This window comes from Podarcis liolepis, assembly GCF_965112155.1.
Source record: "Podarcis liolepis genome assembly, chromosome: 3".
Lineage (NCBI taxonomy): Eukaryota > Metazoa > Chordata > Lepidosauria > Squamata > Lacertidae > Podarcis > Podarcis liolepis.
Genome location: NC_139557.1, coordinates 104,129,612 through 104,144,248, shown reverse-complemented (window position 1 = coordinate 104,144,248; position 14,637 = coordinate 104,129,612). Strand labels below are relative to the sequence as shown.

General features: G+C 45.6%; 1 protein-coding gene and 1 long non-coding RNA gene across 3 annotated transcripts in view; one reads left to right on the top strand and one right to left on the bottom strand.

Annotated features, from left to right (window-relative positions):
- Positions 1-3,850: 3,850 nt before the first annotated feature.
- Positions 3,851-10,566, bottom strand: LOC310702946. Its single transcript, XR_014523824.1, has 3 exons — positions 10,473-10,566; positions 4,122-4,314; positions 3,851-4,009 (listed from the first exon to the last, which is right to left on the bottom strand). It is a non-coding gene; the product is annotated as an uncharacterized lncRNA (long non-coding RNA).
- Positions 10,567-10,614: 48 nt separating this feature from the next.
- Positions 10,615-14,637, top strand: part of SRBD1 (S1 RNA binding domain 1) — a 176,504-nt gene continuing 172,481 nt past the window's right edge. For both annotated transcript variants that reach the window (XM_083494251.1, XM_083494250.1), the window contains exons 1-2: positions 10,615-10,909; positions 13,780-13,859. In XM_083494251.1, the coding sequence (XP_083350377.1) occupies positions 13,780-13,859 (80 nt within the window). In that variant the 5' untranslated portion in view covers positions 10,615-10,909. The remainder of the gene's footprint in view (positions 10,910-13,779; positions 13,860-14,637) is intronic.

The window sequence follows — 14,637 nt, the reverse complement described above, 5'->3', positions numbered from 1 at the left end:
TGGACCAGAGCACGCCAGGCACTTCTGTCTTCCACTGCCTCCCGCAGTTTGGTCAAACTCATGCTGGTAGCTTCGAGAACACTGTCCAACCATCTCGTCCTCTGTCATCCCCTTCTCCTTGGGCCCTCCATCTTTCCCAACATCAGGGTCTTTTCCAGGGAGTCTTCTCTTCTCATGAGGTGGCCAAAGTATTGGAGCCTCAGCTTCAGGATCTGTCCTTCCAGTGAGCACTCAGGCCTGATTTCCTTAAGAATGGATAGGTTTGATCTTCTTGCAGTCCATGGGACTCTCAAGAGTCTCCTCCAGCACCATAATTCAAAAGCATCAATTCTTCGGTGATGAGCCTTCTTTATGGTCCAGCTCTCACTTCTAACTTCCATACATCACTAAAAATCTCTCTGTAGGAAACCCTAAAGAACTGCTGTCAGTCAAGGCTGACAGACAATCTGGGGCCAGACAAGGGGCTGCCTCAGTGTGAGATGGCCTCACATGTTAATTTACTACTGGATTTGGGGGTGGAGAGGCAGGAAAGACCCCAAATCACCTCTAACAATTTGTGTGTGTGTGTTTCTTGCCTTAAAATAGCAATTTGAAAATGTTGTTTCATAGGTGCCGAAATCCCAATGGAGCAGGAAAGGCTATTTATGTACGCGACCACAGCTGCTCGGATGTTAATGGCCCAGAGGTGAAAAGAAGACAAAATCCCAAACAGAGAAGAATGGCAGATTAAGTTGATGGCTTATGCTGAAATGGCAAAAATGACCAGAAGAATCAGAAATCAGGAAGACCAAAATTTTAATAAGGAATGGGGGAAATTTATAATTTACATTAAAAACCATTGTAAACAGCTAACATCATTAGTAGGATTGGAATGACACTTGTAGTTTTATGTTGAATTTTGGATATCACGGAGATGTAAAAGATTTGGATCATTATTAAAGGTGCAGGAGGAAATGGTTAGCAAAAGGACTCACAAAACAGAGGAGGCAAGTTCAGGAGATTCTGTGGAATCTTGTTTTTATGTTGGCTGTTAATAATTGACTGTAAAACTTTAAACTGAAAAATTAATAAATTTAATTAAAATAAATTAAAATGTTATTTCAACCTGTGCCTCTCAGGAAGCTGTTGGAATACAACTTCCATGAGCCCCAGCCAGCAGTGGGATGATTTAAGGATTTTCCAGGATATTTTTGCAATTTCCGTTCGTACTCTGCTTCCGACTATAGTATTCTGGCTATGTCTGGGAAATTATGGACTTATGGCAACCCTAGATGGGAGTTGGAGTCCAACAACATATGAAGGTCCACAGGCTCTTCATCCACTGTTTAATACAGTTTCCGAAAATTGGGTCTGTAGCTGTTGTTAGACTACAAATCCTATCATCCTTATCTAGTTGGCTGGATGATGGGAACCGTAGTCCAAAAACAGCTGCAGACCCAAGTTTGGGAAATCCCCAGTTAAACCATCACAATATAAAATTTGCAATAATGCACGTAGCGATGGGAAGTTATTGCTTCATTTGGTTTTGAGGACTGCTTGTAGACCTGTTGTTTAGTCATTTAGTCATGTCCAACTCTTCGTGACCCCACGGACCAGAGCACGCCAGGCACTCCTGTCTTCCACTGCCTCCCGCAGTTTGGTCAAACTCATGTTGGTAGCTTCGAGAACACTGTCCAACCATCTCATCCTCTGTCGTCCCCTTCTCCTTGTGCCCTCAATCTTTCCCAACATCAGCATCTTTTCCAGGGAGTCTTCTCTTCTCATGAGGTGGCCAAAGTATTGGAGCCTCAGCTTCATGGTCTGTCCTTCCAGTGAGCACTCAGGGCTGATTTCCTTCAGAATGGATAGGTTGGATCTTCTTGCAGTCTATGGGACTCTCAAGAGTCTCCTCCAGCACCATAATTCAAAAGCATCAATTCTTCGGCAATCAGTCTTCTTTATGGTTCAGCTCTCACTTCCATACATCACTACTGGGAAAACCATAGCTTTAACTATGCGTATCTTTGTTGGCAAGGTGATGTCTCTGCTATTTAAGATGCTGTCTAGATTTGTCATTGCTTTTCTCCCAAGAAGCAGGCGTCTTTTAATTTCGTGACTGCTGTCACCATCTGCAGTGATCATGGAGCCCATGAAAGTAAAATCTCTCACCGCCTCCACTGCTTGTAGACCTAGGGATTGGCTTTTCATGGGCTGCTGCTTTTCACTCTTCTTTGCCTGTGAAACAGCAAAGAGAAATGAGAGAGGCTTGACAGCTGCGGGCTGTGTGTTACCTTGAGCCAGCCCCTGACCTTTGCATGGCCTGCGCATTCTAAGTGGGCTATGCAGAGAAACAGCACTATCTGGTGGAAGGAGCATGCAAAACTCCCAGCAAGGATTGAATGTACAAGAAGCACTCTCATTAATCACGATTGCCATCACTGTTGCAGGGGAAGGTGCCCCCGTTCCTGCACAACACCCCCCCCCCAGCAGAGTTGTCCATAATGGAGCTGAAGAAGGGATGCCACAGAATGTTTGCAAACACCCTAACTGTGGTTGCGGCGAAAGGTTCGGCCACAAAATGCTGGTAAAACAGTGCAGCTGTTATGAAAAGAAAGACAACTGAATTGTGAATAAACAAATGGGATATGGGTGAAGGTGGTTTCATATGCTGATTAGATACAGCTGGGCAAATTTCTGAGTGCAGATCTCCAGTTACCTAGTTGATGATGATGATTTTATTATTATTATTATTTGAATATTACTTCCAGATCAATAATTCTGTTTCAAAGCTGTCTGAAAAGGCTTGACTTTACATCGGGGTCAGCAAACTTTTTCAGCAGGGGCCGGTCCACTGTCCCTCATACCTTGTGGGGGGCCGGACTATATTTTGAAAAAAATGTATGAACGGATTCCTATGCCCCACAAATAACCCAGAGATGCATTTTAAATAAAAAAACACATTCCACTCATGTAAAAACACACTGATCCCCGGACCATCCGCAAGCTGGATTTAGAAGGCGATTGGGCCGGATCCAGCCCCTGGGGCTTAGTTTGCCTACCCATGGGTTAGAGTGTAGGACTAGGACCTGAGGGATCAGGGTTCAAATCCCCACTCAGTTGTGAAGCTCACTGGGCGACCTTGGGCCAGTTGCAGCCTCTTAAACTACCTCACAGGGTCGTTGTAGTGATTAGCGGTGTGTGTGTGTGTGTGATCCATGTAACACCAGTCTTGAAAGACCTACATTGGCTCCCAGTACGTTTCCGAGCACAATTCAAAGTGCTGGTGTTGACCTTTAAAGCCCTAAACGGCTTCGGCCCAGTATACCTGAAGGAGCGTCTCCACCCCCATCGTCGTTCTGCCCGGACGCTGAGGTCCAGCACCGAGGGCCTTCTGGCGGTTCCCTCATTGGGAGAAGCAAAGCTACAGGGAACCAGGCAGAGGGCCTTTTCGGTAGTGGCGCCCGCCCTGTGGAACGCCCTCCCATCAGATGTCAAAACGATAAACAACTACCTGACATTCAGAAGACATCTTAAGGCAGCCCTGTTCAGGGAAGTTTTTAATGTATGATATTTTAGTGTTTTTTGGTTTCTATGGAAGCCGCCCAGAGTGGCTGGGGAAACCCAGTCAGATGGGCGGGGTACAAATAAATTATTATTATTATTATTATTATTATTATTATTATTATTATTATTTACTCCTTTTAGAAAAAGATGGGATATAAATGCAATAAATTAGCTCTTCTGCTTATAATAATAATAATAATAAATTTTATTTATATCCCGCCCTCCCCAGCCGAAGCTGGGCTCAGGGCGGCTAACAGCACTAAAATAGTGCAACATTATAAAAACATCATAAGATCCGTATCTGCTTAAGAAAGCAGGAGGGGCCAGCAGGATCCAGAATCAATCTACACTGAAAGCAACATGCTGAAGAAAAAGATGAACAATTCTGGGTCAAGGAAAACGACATTTTTGAGATGCAGACAGGTCAGTGTGTAGGTGGTCTGAACGTTAGGCTGCACTGAATGGCCTAGGAGCAAGTTCAGTAAAAAGAAAAGGTCGCAGCCCAATGGACAATTCATTTTCCAGCAGCAAAATCCATGCCAGTGAAAGCAATTATTGGAAGAAGAGGGGAAAATCACCTTCTCTGTGCCAGGAGGTGACAGAATACCAACGACGGCAAAATCCCAATTAAGTGCAGCTCCTACTCTGCTCATGCTTGCTGATTGAATTTCATGCCTTAATGATGTGAAAATCTTCATAAATATATTTAACCAGAGCTTCCTAAGTGTAATTGACTGACATCCAAACAACTAAATAGCTGAAGTCTCCCACCTGGAAAACAAAATCCAAAGGCATTTAGGAGAGTGATTGGCTCACAACTCATGATGGAACATTACATTCTTTCTTAAAGAGGAAATATGGGCTCTAAATTAGTACTAATTGAAAGCATGCATTTATATAAATCGGTTACAGTGTTGTCAGTTCCGAGATGGCGCAAGGTTTCCGATTCTCCATGCCGAAAGCACCCGATTAGATTAACAGCTGTGTGAAGTAGGTAGAAATAAGCGTTGCGCTTATTTACAATCCTAAATCCCACATGATAACTCGGTGAAATATGGCAGCTTTCACAGCTGTTAGCAAATGTGACCATTTCCCCAACATATCAAAAGACTGTGCCTGTCAGCAATTAAAAAGGGAAATGTTCATCCTTTCAAAATAGTGCAGTGTAAGGAACAGCTTTACAGGCTCACAGAATTCTAGAATTGGAAGGGACCCCAAGGGTCATCTAGTCCAACCCTCCTGCAATGCAGGACTATCAACTAAATCATATGTGGTAGAATAGAATCATAGGATTTGGGGATTACGGAATTGAATTTTATTATTACGGCCACAGACCAGTTCCGGCTCACTTACAGTATCAAGAAAATAATAAAATACAACAGGAATACATTGAATTACTGGCCACATGACCCGGAAGCTGTACGCCGGCTTCCTCAGCCAATAAAGCGAGATGAGCGCCGCAACCCCAGAGTCAGCCACGGCTGGACCTCATGGTCAGGGGTCCCTTTACCTTTACAGAAAGACTGAATGACATGAGAGTTCAAATGTCTTGTTATGGATGTGGAACTGGAACACAATGGTCTGGTGTTGGAGTTAAAAAGAAGTGGGGAGGGGGGGTTAGGTACCCTCTTGTAACATATCACTTGCACACGCACACACACACACACACACACACACAACCTCCTTGCAACAGAAAAGACCTGCGGGGGCCTATGGTTTGTCAAAACGTCTATTTTGTGCAAAGTCCTTGAGAGCATCTTTTAGAGGAGAAAGGGAACAGGCCGAAAAATGCACCAAGATATAAATAATTAAGCGACCCGTTCCGGCTCAAAATCAATTACGTTCATCGCCCTGAAGCTGCCAAGATGCACTGTTTCTTGATGCCTCTATGGAAAAGGTGGTTTATTTTCAAAACTTGCTTTAGGGTTTCTCACTTCTGTTACCCGTTTTCCATCACAGTAGTGCTGGGAAACCCAAATCATTAGAACCAGTGTCACTGTCATCCTTGTAGCATTCGAAGGTACCCGTCCTGCACCCCATGTCACTCTGTTTAACCCAGCCTGCCAGCAATGGGTGGAGGCAACAAATTGGCATGAATTATTTTGTCTGGTCGTACAGCAAGACTCAGATGCTTCACAAGCTAACACAGGAGCAGGAAAATGTGGGGCATTTTTGTGTTAGAATTCCTGCTCCATGGTTGCAGTCATGGGATTGTTGTATATCACATGATGGTGTCTGTTTTGACTCCACAGAGTGGGAAGTGACGGAGACAGGATGTTTGTGTTACCGTGTTCCGTGAAGTGGAACTATTGTCCTTTGTTCTTTCTCTCTTTGAAGTCTGATGCTAGAGAGAGAGGGAGCCATGTTGCAGTGCTCCATGTGTGTTTATATGTACAGTGGTACATATAAAAACGTAATTCGTTCTGGAGGTCCATTCTTAACTTGAAACTGTTCTTAACCTGAGGTACCACTTTAGCTAATGGGGCCTCCCGCTGCTGCCGCGCCACCGCCATGCAATTTCTGTTCTCATCCTGAAGCAAAGTTCTTAACCCAAGGTACTATTTCTGGGTTAGCGGAGTCTGTAACCTGAAGCGTCTGTAACCTGAAGTGTCTGTAACCCGAGGTACCACTGTAAATAAAGTAGATTAGCCAAAATGCTGAGTTGCTGAGGTCTGTTATGCAAGCTGCAAAGACTCTGTGGATCCCTAAGTGTGCCGATGTCTGTTGGCGTCAGCCGCTGTGATGTTTGGGCTGAAGAAAGCTTTTGAAGCTCCTGAATGATAGACTAGGAGGGAGGGAACATGGCAGTCGGGCATGTGTCTCTGCCAGGGTCCTACTCGAGAGAAGGACGAGCTCCTGGAACTCTGCGGGTCCCAGGCATGGCACCCCACCCTCCCTGTCTGGATTTGGGCCTGAAGGACCAAGGAAAAGTGGGTGCGTGGAGGGCAAATTATAAGCAAGGCCAATTTGTGTCAGTGCACAACATAATTGTTCATCAAGGGACACGACATAAGCCTTAGTTCCCAGTGTTTTGGCTTAGTGGAGATTGAGTCTTACGCCCAATCTAAAACTGGCGGTGGGGGGGTGGGGGGGTGCGGTCCACCCCAGGTGTCATCACTGAGGGGGGTGACAAAGTAGCAAAAGAAATTGATTTTGATGTGATGTGATTTCAAAATTTGCAGAGAACAAAGTTAGGAAAAAAAGGTTTTACGTGCTTATGCTCAGAATGTTAAGTAAATAAACCAGAAAGTAACACTTGCAACTGTATCTTATTTCCCCTTCTTTTAATAATTTCAATGGGGGGACAGTCACCAGAAATTTTCTGCACTGGGCACCACCTGACCTTGCTACGCCACTGAAAACCAGACTATGCTTTTTGTCATTATTACTGAAACTTCTCTTCAGCGTGATGTTGAACGGGCCCTCTCATTCATGCAAGTACTGTCGTCGTCGTCGTAGTTCTCATTGTACAATCAGTTACGCTGTTTCTGCACGATTTCAAACTATGCAAAGCGATGAATGAAGTTTGCTTTTGCTTCGTCGGAAGACACGGAGTCCTGCTGCAAAGCACCGTAGGAAGCAGGTGACGCATACAGCTATTTTTGTGGCGCTCCAAGCCCTTTCATCACAAATATTGTGCGCGCACACACACAAATTAACGAGGGCAAAATATTTACATTTATAGCCTGGGTTATTTATAGTCACACAACCTCTGTGCATACAAAGGAAGATGGTGGGTGTATCCCATATCCCTTCCCCTCCTGATTACAAAGGTTGTTTCAGGACAAATGTTCTGTTATGGTTGCCAGCTTACCTGACCAAAGAGATGTGTCTTGCTCCTGACCCTTTAATAGGAACAGCCAGCCACGCATGCAGCAGTTAATTAGGGTAGTTTTTTCACAGCGTGTAATAATTATCCTGCAGAACACCTGCTGTTCAGGGCACAGGAGCAGGGATGTTTTGTTTTGTTTTTAAGTTGGCAATCCTCTGGCCTATAACCTACACATGACACAATCACTGTGTGAGGGAGGGAATGTGTGTGAATGAGAGACCCAGTTGTTCTTGTACAGTAATTTTTCATCTTAAGTATTAAGTCCAGGGACAGGTTGGTATCGCTGCTGAGACAGGGCAGTGCAACAGGAAAACCCTGGCTCAAATCCTTTGTAGATCTAGAGTCAAGCCACTATACCTCAGCTTTAAGTCTCATCTGCACAGTACATTTAAGACTGCATCATCCCACTTTAAACAGTCATGGCTTCCTCCAGAGACTCCCGGGAAGAGTACTTTACTAAGGTTAAGAGGTTCCTGGGAAGAGGGATTGATTACTAAACCAAGCTGGGAATTCTCACTCCGAGGTGGAAGAGCAATCTCCTAAAAACTCTCAGCACTCTTAACAAACTATAGTTTCCAGGATTCACTGGATGAAGCCATGGCTATAATGTGGGATGACACCGCTTTAAATATATAATGCAGATGCGAGGTCTTTATTTTATTCTTCAGCCAGCAATACTTGGGTAACAATACTGGCCTACCCAGCATGGCTGTTGTGTGGAAGACTGAAATAGAAATACAGTGGTATTTCGGGTTAAGTACTTAATTTGTTCCGGAGGTCTGTTCTTAACCTGAAACTGTTCTTAACCTGAAGCACCACTTTAGCTAATGGGGCCTCCTGCTGCCACCGCGCCGCCAGAGCACAATTTCTGTTCTCATCCTGAAGCAAAGTTCTTAACCTGAAGCACTATTTCTGGGTTAGCAGAGTCTGTAACCTAAAGCGTATGTAATCTGAGGTACCACTGTATAGGAAACATCTCGAACCCTCTAAAGCAGGCATGGCCAAATTTGGCCCTCCAGCTCTTTTGGGACTACAACTCCCATCATCCCTAGTTAACGGGACCAGTGGTGATGGGAATTGTAGTCCCAAAACAGCTGGAGGGCCGAGTTTGGCCATGCCTGTTCTAAAGTCAGTTGTCTTTAATCTGAGGAGCCTTTAGCTCCCACAGGCAGTTGGGGATCAACTTCTTAATTGCTTTATTTTTTAAACCACATATTTGGACAGTGGTTGTTCTGCTGTAGTGACCCACCTTGGGTCAAGCTGTGAGCTAGGAATGAGGAGACTGTGGGCCCCCTCAGACAGTGTTGGACTCCAACTCCCATCAGCCCCAGACAAAGTAATTTCATGGTCAGGGATGATAGGATTTGAAGTTGAGTGACATCTGGAGGGCCACAGACTCCCCCTCCCTGCAGGAGCATCTCCTGACCCGCCAGCTGTGGACCAGTGCTCTAAAGCGCTATATACATGCTAAGTATGAGGCATATTTAGACATTTCTCTCCCAGCAATTGTAATTCGTGGGAGATACATGGCGGGTCTGCAGAAAGCTCCCTTGCCCTGAACAACCCCCCCTTAATCTGTGGGAGGGAGGTAGATGCCACCATGAAACCTTCCCCTCCCCCCACTGTGAGTTCTGCACATTCTTGGTATTAATTATTCAAGTAGCAGCAATAATGATGAATAATCATGCACACAGCCCTGTGGGTTTTAAAACACGTTGGGCTGCCAAGTGGGAAATAAATGCTTGACAGCACACAGCAGCACCTAGTGGCCAAAAGGTAGAAAACTACAAAAACGTTATATTCTTTATGACCTTGGCTTTGCAAAAAACAAACAAACAAAAAACCATTAAAAGCTACAAAATAAACCAGTAAAACAACACCTAAAGCAAGTGATTTATTGGGGGGCAATTGGGATGCAATCCTATATCCGTTTTCCATAGAGTAGGTCCCATTGAACAAAACGGGATGAAGATTTGTACAGGATTTCACTGTTAAGGGGGGGAAAGCGTTAAGTCCATGCCCAGCTCTTCCTGTGTTAACTGTTCAAGACATGGGGACGGGGAAGAGGGGAGCTCAATCCACAGTTAAACTGTGGAATTTGATACAAGGTATCAGCAGCTTGGAGGTTTTAAAAGATTGTATATACAAGTTAATGGAGGATAGTTACTAGTCATGACGACCATGCCTCCAAATACTGCCTCCCTCGGTTTCGCCCACGTTCTCCTGCCACACCAGTATGATGTACACCCTTTGAGAACTACTATTCTAAGTGTTCTATTCTAGACAGCATCTTAAAAAGCAGACATCACCTTGTTGACAAAGGTCCGTATAATTAAAGCTATGGTTTTCCCAGTAGTGATGTATGGAAGTGAGAGCTGGACCATAAACAAGGCTGATCGCCAAAGAATGGATGCTTTTGAATTACGGTGCTAGAGGAGACTCTTGAGAGTCCCATTGACTGCAAGAAGATCAAACCTATCCATTCTGAAGGAAATCAGCCCTGAGTGCTCACTGGAAGAACAGATCCTGAAGCTGGGGCTCCAATACTTTGGCCACCTCATGAGAAGAGAAGACTCGCTGGAAAAGACCCTGATGTTGGGAAAGATGGAGGGCACAAGGAGAAGGGGACGACAGAGGAAGAGATGGCTGGACAGTGTTCTCGAAGCTACCAGCATGAGTTTGACCAAACTGCGGGAGGCAGTGGAAGACAGGAGTGCCTCGCGTGCTCTGGTCCATGGGGCCACGAAGAGTCGGACACGACTAAACAACATTCTAAGTGTGATGTTCTCCCTGCTAAACCTATTTCCCAGGACAAGCACCTTCTGCCCCCCCCCCAATGTCATTGGACCCCAACTCCCATCATTTCTTGACCACCAGCCATGCCGACCGAAGGTGAGGGGACTTGCAGTCCAGCTACATAGCTGTCAACGCTTCCCCTTTTTTACGGGAAATTCCCTTATTCCGAATAGGATTCCTCGCAAGAAAAGGGAAAAGTTGACAGCTATGGTCCAGCAACACCTAGCGGAGTCCCACCTTCCCCACCTAAGCGAGAAACTCCCATTGCGAACAGCGAGCCAAAATGCGCGTAATTACGCACGGGATTGCGCCGTGCGCAAGACCTCATCCTTAGATCGCTATGGATCCTCAGGTCACCAGAGGCATGCGCCTGGGTTTCTCTCTTGGCAAGGGGCGAGCTGGGGAACAAGAAGATCCCCCTTCCCGACTCCCTCCCTCCCCCGCCCTTGGCTCCCGAAGTAATCCGGAGTGCGCTCAGCTTCCTTTCCTGATTGGAGCCGGGGCTGTTCCGGGGCCTGGTCGCGCCGCGCAGCAATCACTTCCTGCTCCTCCCCTTCGCCGCTTGCCTTGCCGGGTCTTGGAGAGCCTGGGTTTCCCCCGCAGGCTCCGGTGGCGCTGCGCGCCGCTTTCAAACGCCGAGCCTGCAGCCGCGATTGGAGGGGCGCAAGGAGAAGGCGTCGCCTTCGACAACAAAACACCCGGCTCTTGGCGCCGCCGGGAAACACCCGCTACGGGAAGGTGAGTGTGGAGAGGAGATGAACAAGGAGCGTGTAGAGGGAGGGATGCGTGGAACTCGGGAGCTTCCGGGGCGACAGCGGGGAGCTGCGTTCAGACGTGTGGGGTTCTCCCGAGTGCCCGGTGGGTTCTGGAATAAAAACGGGGCGAGGGGAAGAAGGCAGGCAGCCAAGCAACGCCAGGGCTGTCGGATCGCTGCAAGTTTGTGATCATACAAGTGCAAGTGACAACCGGAGTCGCCTTCCTACAAAAACAAAAAAAACCCATATCAGTTTACCATAAAAGGCTTGATCACATTTGTTTTCAAATGCCATATGCTGTGGAGGCAAACTTTGATTTATTTCTGTGCAGCAGGCTTTGCCAAGCTGATTCCCCTCCCTGTGCTTTGGACTACAACTCCCATCTGCCACTGCCAGCGCAGTTGTGGTCCAAAGCACATGGAAGGTGCCAGGCTGGCGAAGAATGCTGTTCATTCATAATATGAGTGCCCATGTGCATATGTGGCATGCTCTTGTGTAACCACAGCCGGTCCTCAGTGGGCTCATTGAGACTCAGCAGCAAAATGCACTTGTTGCTGGTCCCTTTTGACAGCTGCTTGTCCTGACCTTTCTCAGATCAGCCTTATTACTTCCCAGGATTCCCCCCCCCCCCTTTTGGTGGCCTAACATGAAGTAGGTGTGTAATCTGCACCATACTATGCTATCCTGCCCACCCAGCAGTTCGAAAGCACGTCAGAGTGCAAATAGGTAAATAGGTACCACTCCAGCAGGAGGTGTTTCCATGCTCTGCGCTAGTTCGCCAGAAGCGGCTTAGTCATGCTGGCCACATAACCTGGAAAAAAACTGTCTGCGGACAAACGCCATCTCCCTCAGCCAGTAAAGCAAGATGAGCACACAACCCCAGAGTCGTCCGCAACTGCACCTAATGGTCAGGGGTACCCTTACCTTTATGCTACTCCCCCAGGCTTGGTGTCTATTCTCCTCCATTGTTCCCCCCTCAAAAATCTGCCCATTCCTCCTTATGGACATGCACAGTGTCCTGACACTCCTGTTTTTTAAAAGAAGGGAAGCGCTGCATCCAATCATCTGCCTGCCTTTGTTTTACTTGATAAAAAAAAGTAATAGAGAGGATTTTTAGGGAGAAAGGAAGAGGAAGGGGATTCTTAATCACGTCTGCTTGCTTTTGTTCTGTTTTCTCTTACAGCTGCTTGTAGCTTGTTTGCACAACCTTAATTTATGTTTATAAAAATATTTTTATGCTGCCATCAAAGTGGTTTACAACAGATAAAACCGTAGATAGATAGATAAAGTAGATAAAACCGTACAGTAAAAACCATATAAAAAGTCAGGCATCAATTAACTGTTGTGGATGGATGTATTCTTAATTGCCTGCATAGGCTCCTGGCGGAGTAGAAACGTTTTCAGCAGGCACCTGTTGAATCTATTGTCTTCTTCTTCTTCTTTGGCGAACACTTGTAGCCGAGTAAGATTGTCTTCCATAAACACGGTTTTAAAAGTGAGTCTGTAAGTGACTGTGGAGGCCAATTCTGGATCCACACGTCCTTCCACAGTGGGGGTATTGGTTTCCAGACCGGAGTTAATCACGGTGTGGATTTGCCAAGCGTGCCTTCCTTCTTCATAGCACGGTTCTCCCTTGCGTCCTGAGTTCGAGTGTCTTCAAAGCCCATTAGTAGATAGGTAGCCGTGTTGGTCTGCCATAGTCAAAATAAAAAAATTCCTTCCAGTAGCACCTTAAAGACCAAGGTCTTTAAGGTGCTACTGGAAGGAATTTTTTTATTTTTCAAAGCCCATGACACCTTTGGTAAAGGCTGTTCTCCAATTGGAGTACTCACAGGCAAGTGTTTCCCAATTGTTAGTGTCTATACTACATTTTTTTTTAAGATTTGCCTTGAGACAATCTTTAAACCTCTTTTGTTGACCACCAGCATTACGCTTTCCATTTTTAAGTTCGAATCTATTGACCGGGGTGATGACACTCAAGGCTTGGTTTCTGGTTGACAAATGAGCCACACCAACTTGAGGAACGACCAGTGATGCCCCTACTGGATCTCAGTCACTGAGCTGAGGTACAGGGGTTCAGACAATCTCCAACATACCCTGGACCTAAGCTGTTCAGGGCTTTGTAAATCAATACGAATAAGATTGCTGTTAGCATGCTGGATATTTGCTTCTTTATGCAAACATCGAGGCTAAAATGGCCAACTGCTTCCTGCTTGCTAGGGAACCAAGTAAACTACAGAGAGATGGCCATATAATGAAGCTCTGTTCAAATCCAGAACTAGCCCAGCTGGGTTGTTTCAACCCTGTGCTGTGACAGTTTGGTATAACTCCGTGAAAAGTGGCCAAGAAATGGCTATGGCTTCAGAACAATGTGGGATATGAAGCCATGGGTTAAATTTGGTGTCCTAGCCTACTTGTTCTGAACCTGTTAGCCATAGTTTCTTGGTTTACATGAAACTGGAAACTATGGTTAGTGGAAGAGTTCCTGGTTTGTTTGTTGGCTCAGCCCAAGAGAGATTTTTTTTAAAGGGGGCTGTTGATCCAGCTAAATATCTGTTGTATAATTTGACTTCTTAAGGTGAGATAAGATTTTCCTAAAATTGCTTAAGTAAACGGCTAAGTGTGGTTTATCCCCATAAGGAGAAAGTGGGCTCCTAAGGAAAGGATGAGAGAAGGATCACAGGATCCTATGGCCTAATCTGGAATACTGAATCACACATTATTGTTATTATTTATATCCTGCCTTCTGCTGTCAGTATCCAGAGTCACAGTTAAGCAGTTGAAAGTGTTATATTTGCACCAACTGATTGAAGTGGGAAACAGTGTTTTGACCATGGATATTTCACCTTTCAGATGTCGGCTCTCCCTAGAAGAACTAGAACAGCACCAAAACCAGCGGTTCCAGAAGATGAGCTGCCTTCATTCCTTAAATCGTGAGTTGAAATTTGTGTGTCGTACTTTAAAAATCCAAATTACCCATAATTGGAGCAACTTGCATCAGTCTAACTGTAGTATGGTTTGAAAAGGTATACATACGGATATAATACATTAGAATAAATTGAAACTGTCCATTATGGCTGCATCTAAAATGATGATTGTACCTTGTACTTTTTTGTTTCAGATGTTAGCAGTTTGGATACCAATAGCTCATCTGAACAAATGGCAGAATTTTAAAAAATAAGTTCATCGTATTTTTCGCTCTATAAGATGCACCTAGTTTTAGAGGAGAACAAGAAAAAAAATTTCTCTCCCTCTCTGTGCAGGAGAAATGGAGCCCCTTCCATTTCTCCTCCCGCTTCGCTGAAGGGGCGCTGTGCAGAGAGGGAAAGCTGCGCAACGCCTCTCTAGCAAAGCGAAGCCAGGAAAGCAAGAGGGATCGGTGCGCACCGACCCCTCTCGCTCTCCTGGCTTCAGGGATAGCCGCCCGAAGCCTCTGGAGCGCAGAGGGAGCGCTCCCGCTGTGCTCCGGAGGCTTTGCATTGCTTTCGCTGAAGCCAGGGAGCCTGCATTCGCTCCATAAGACGCATACACATTTCCCCTTACTTTTTAGGAAGGGAAAAGTGTGTCCTATAGAGCGAAAAATACGGTATATCTCGGTTTGGATAACAATAGCTCATGAACAAATGACAAATTTTAAAAATAAGTTTAAATTTCAATTGGACTGACCATGTATTAAAAAAAACTTTATTACACCTCCACCCATTGGTTGGC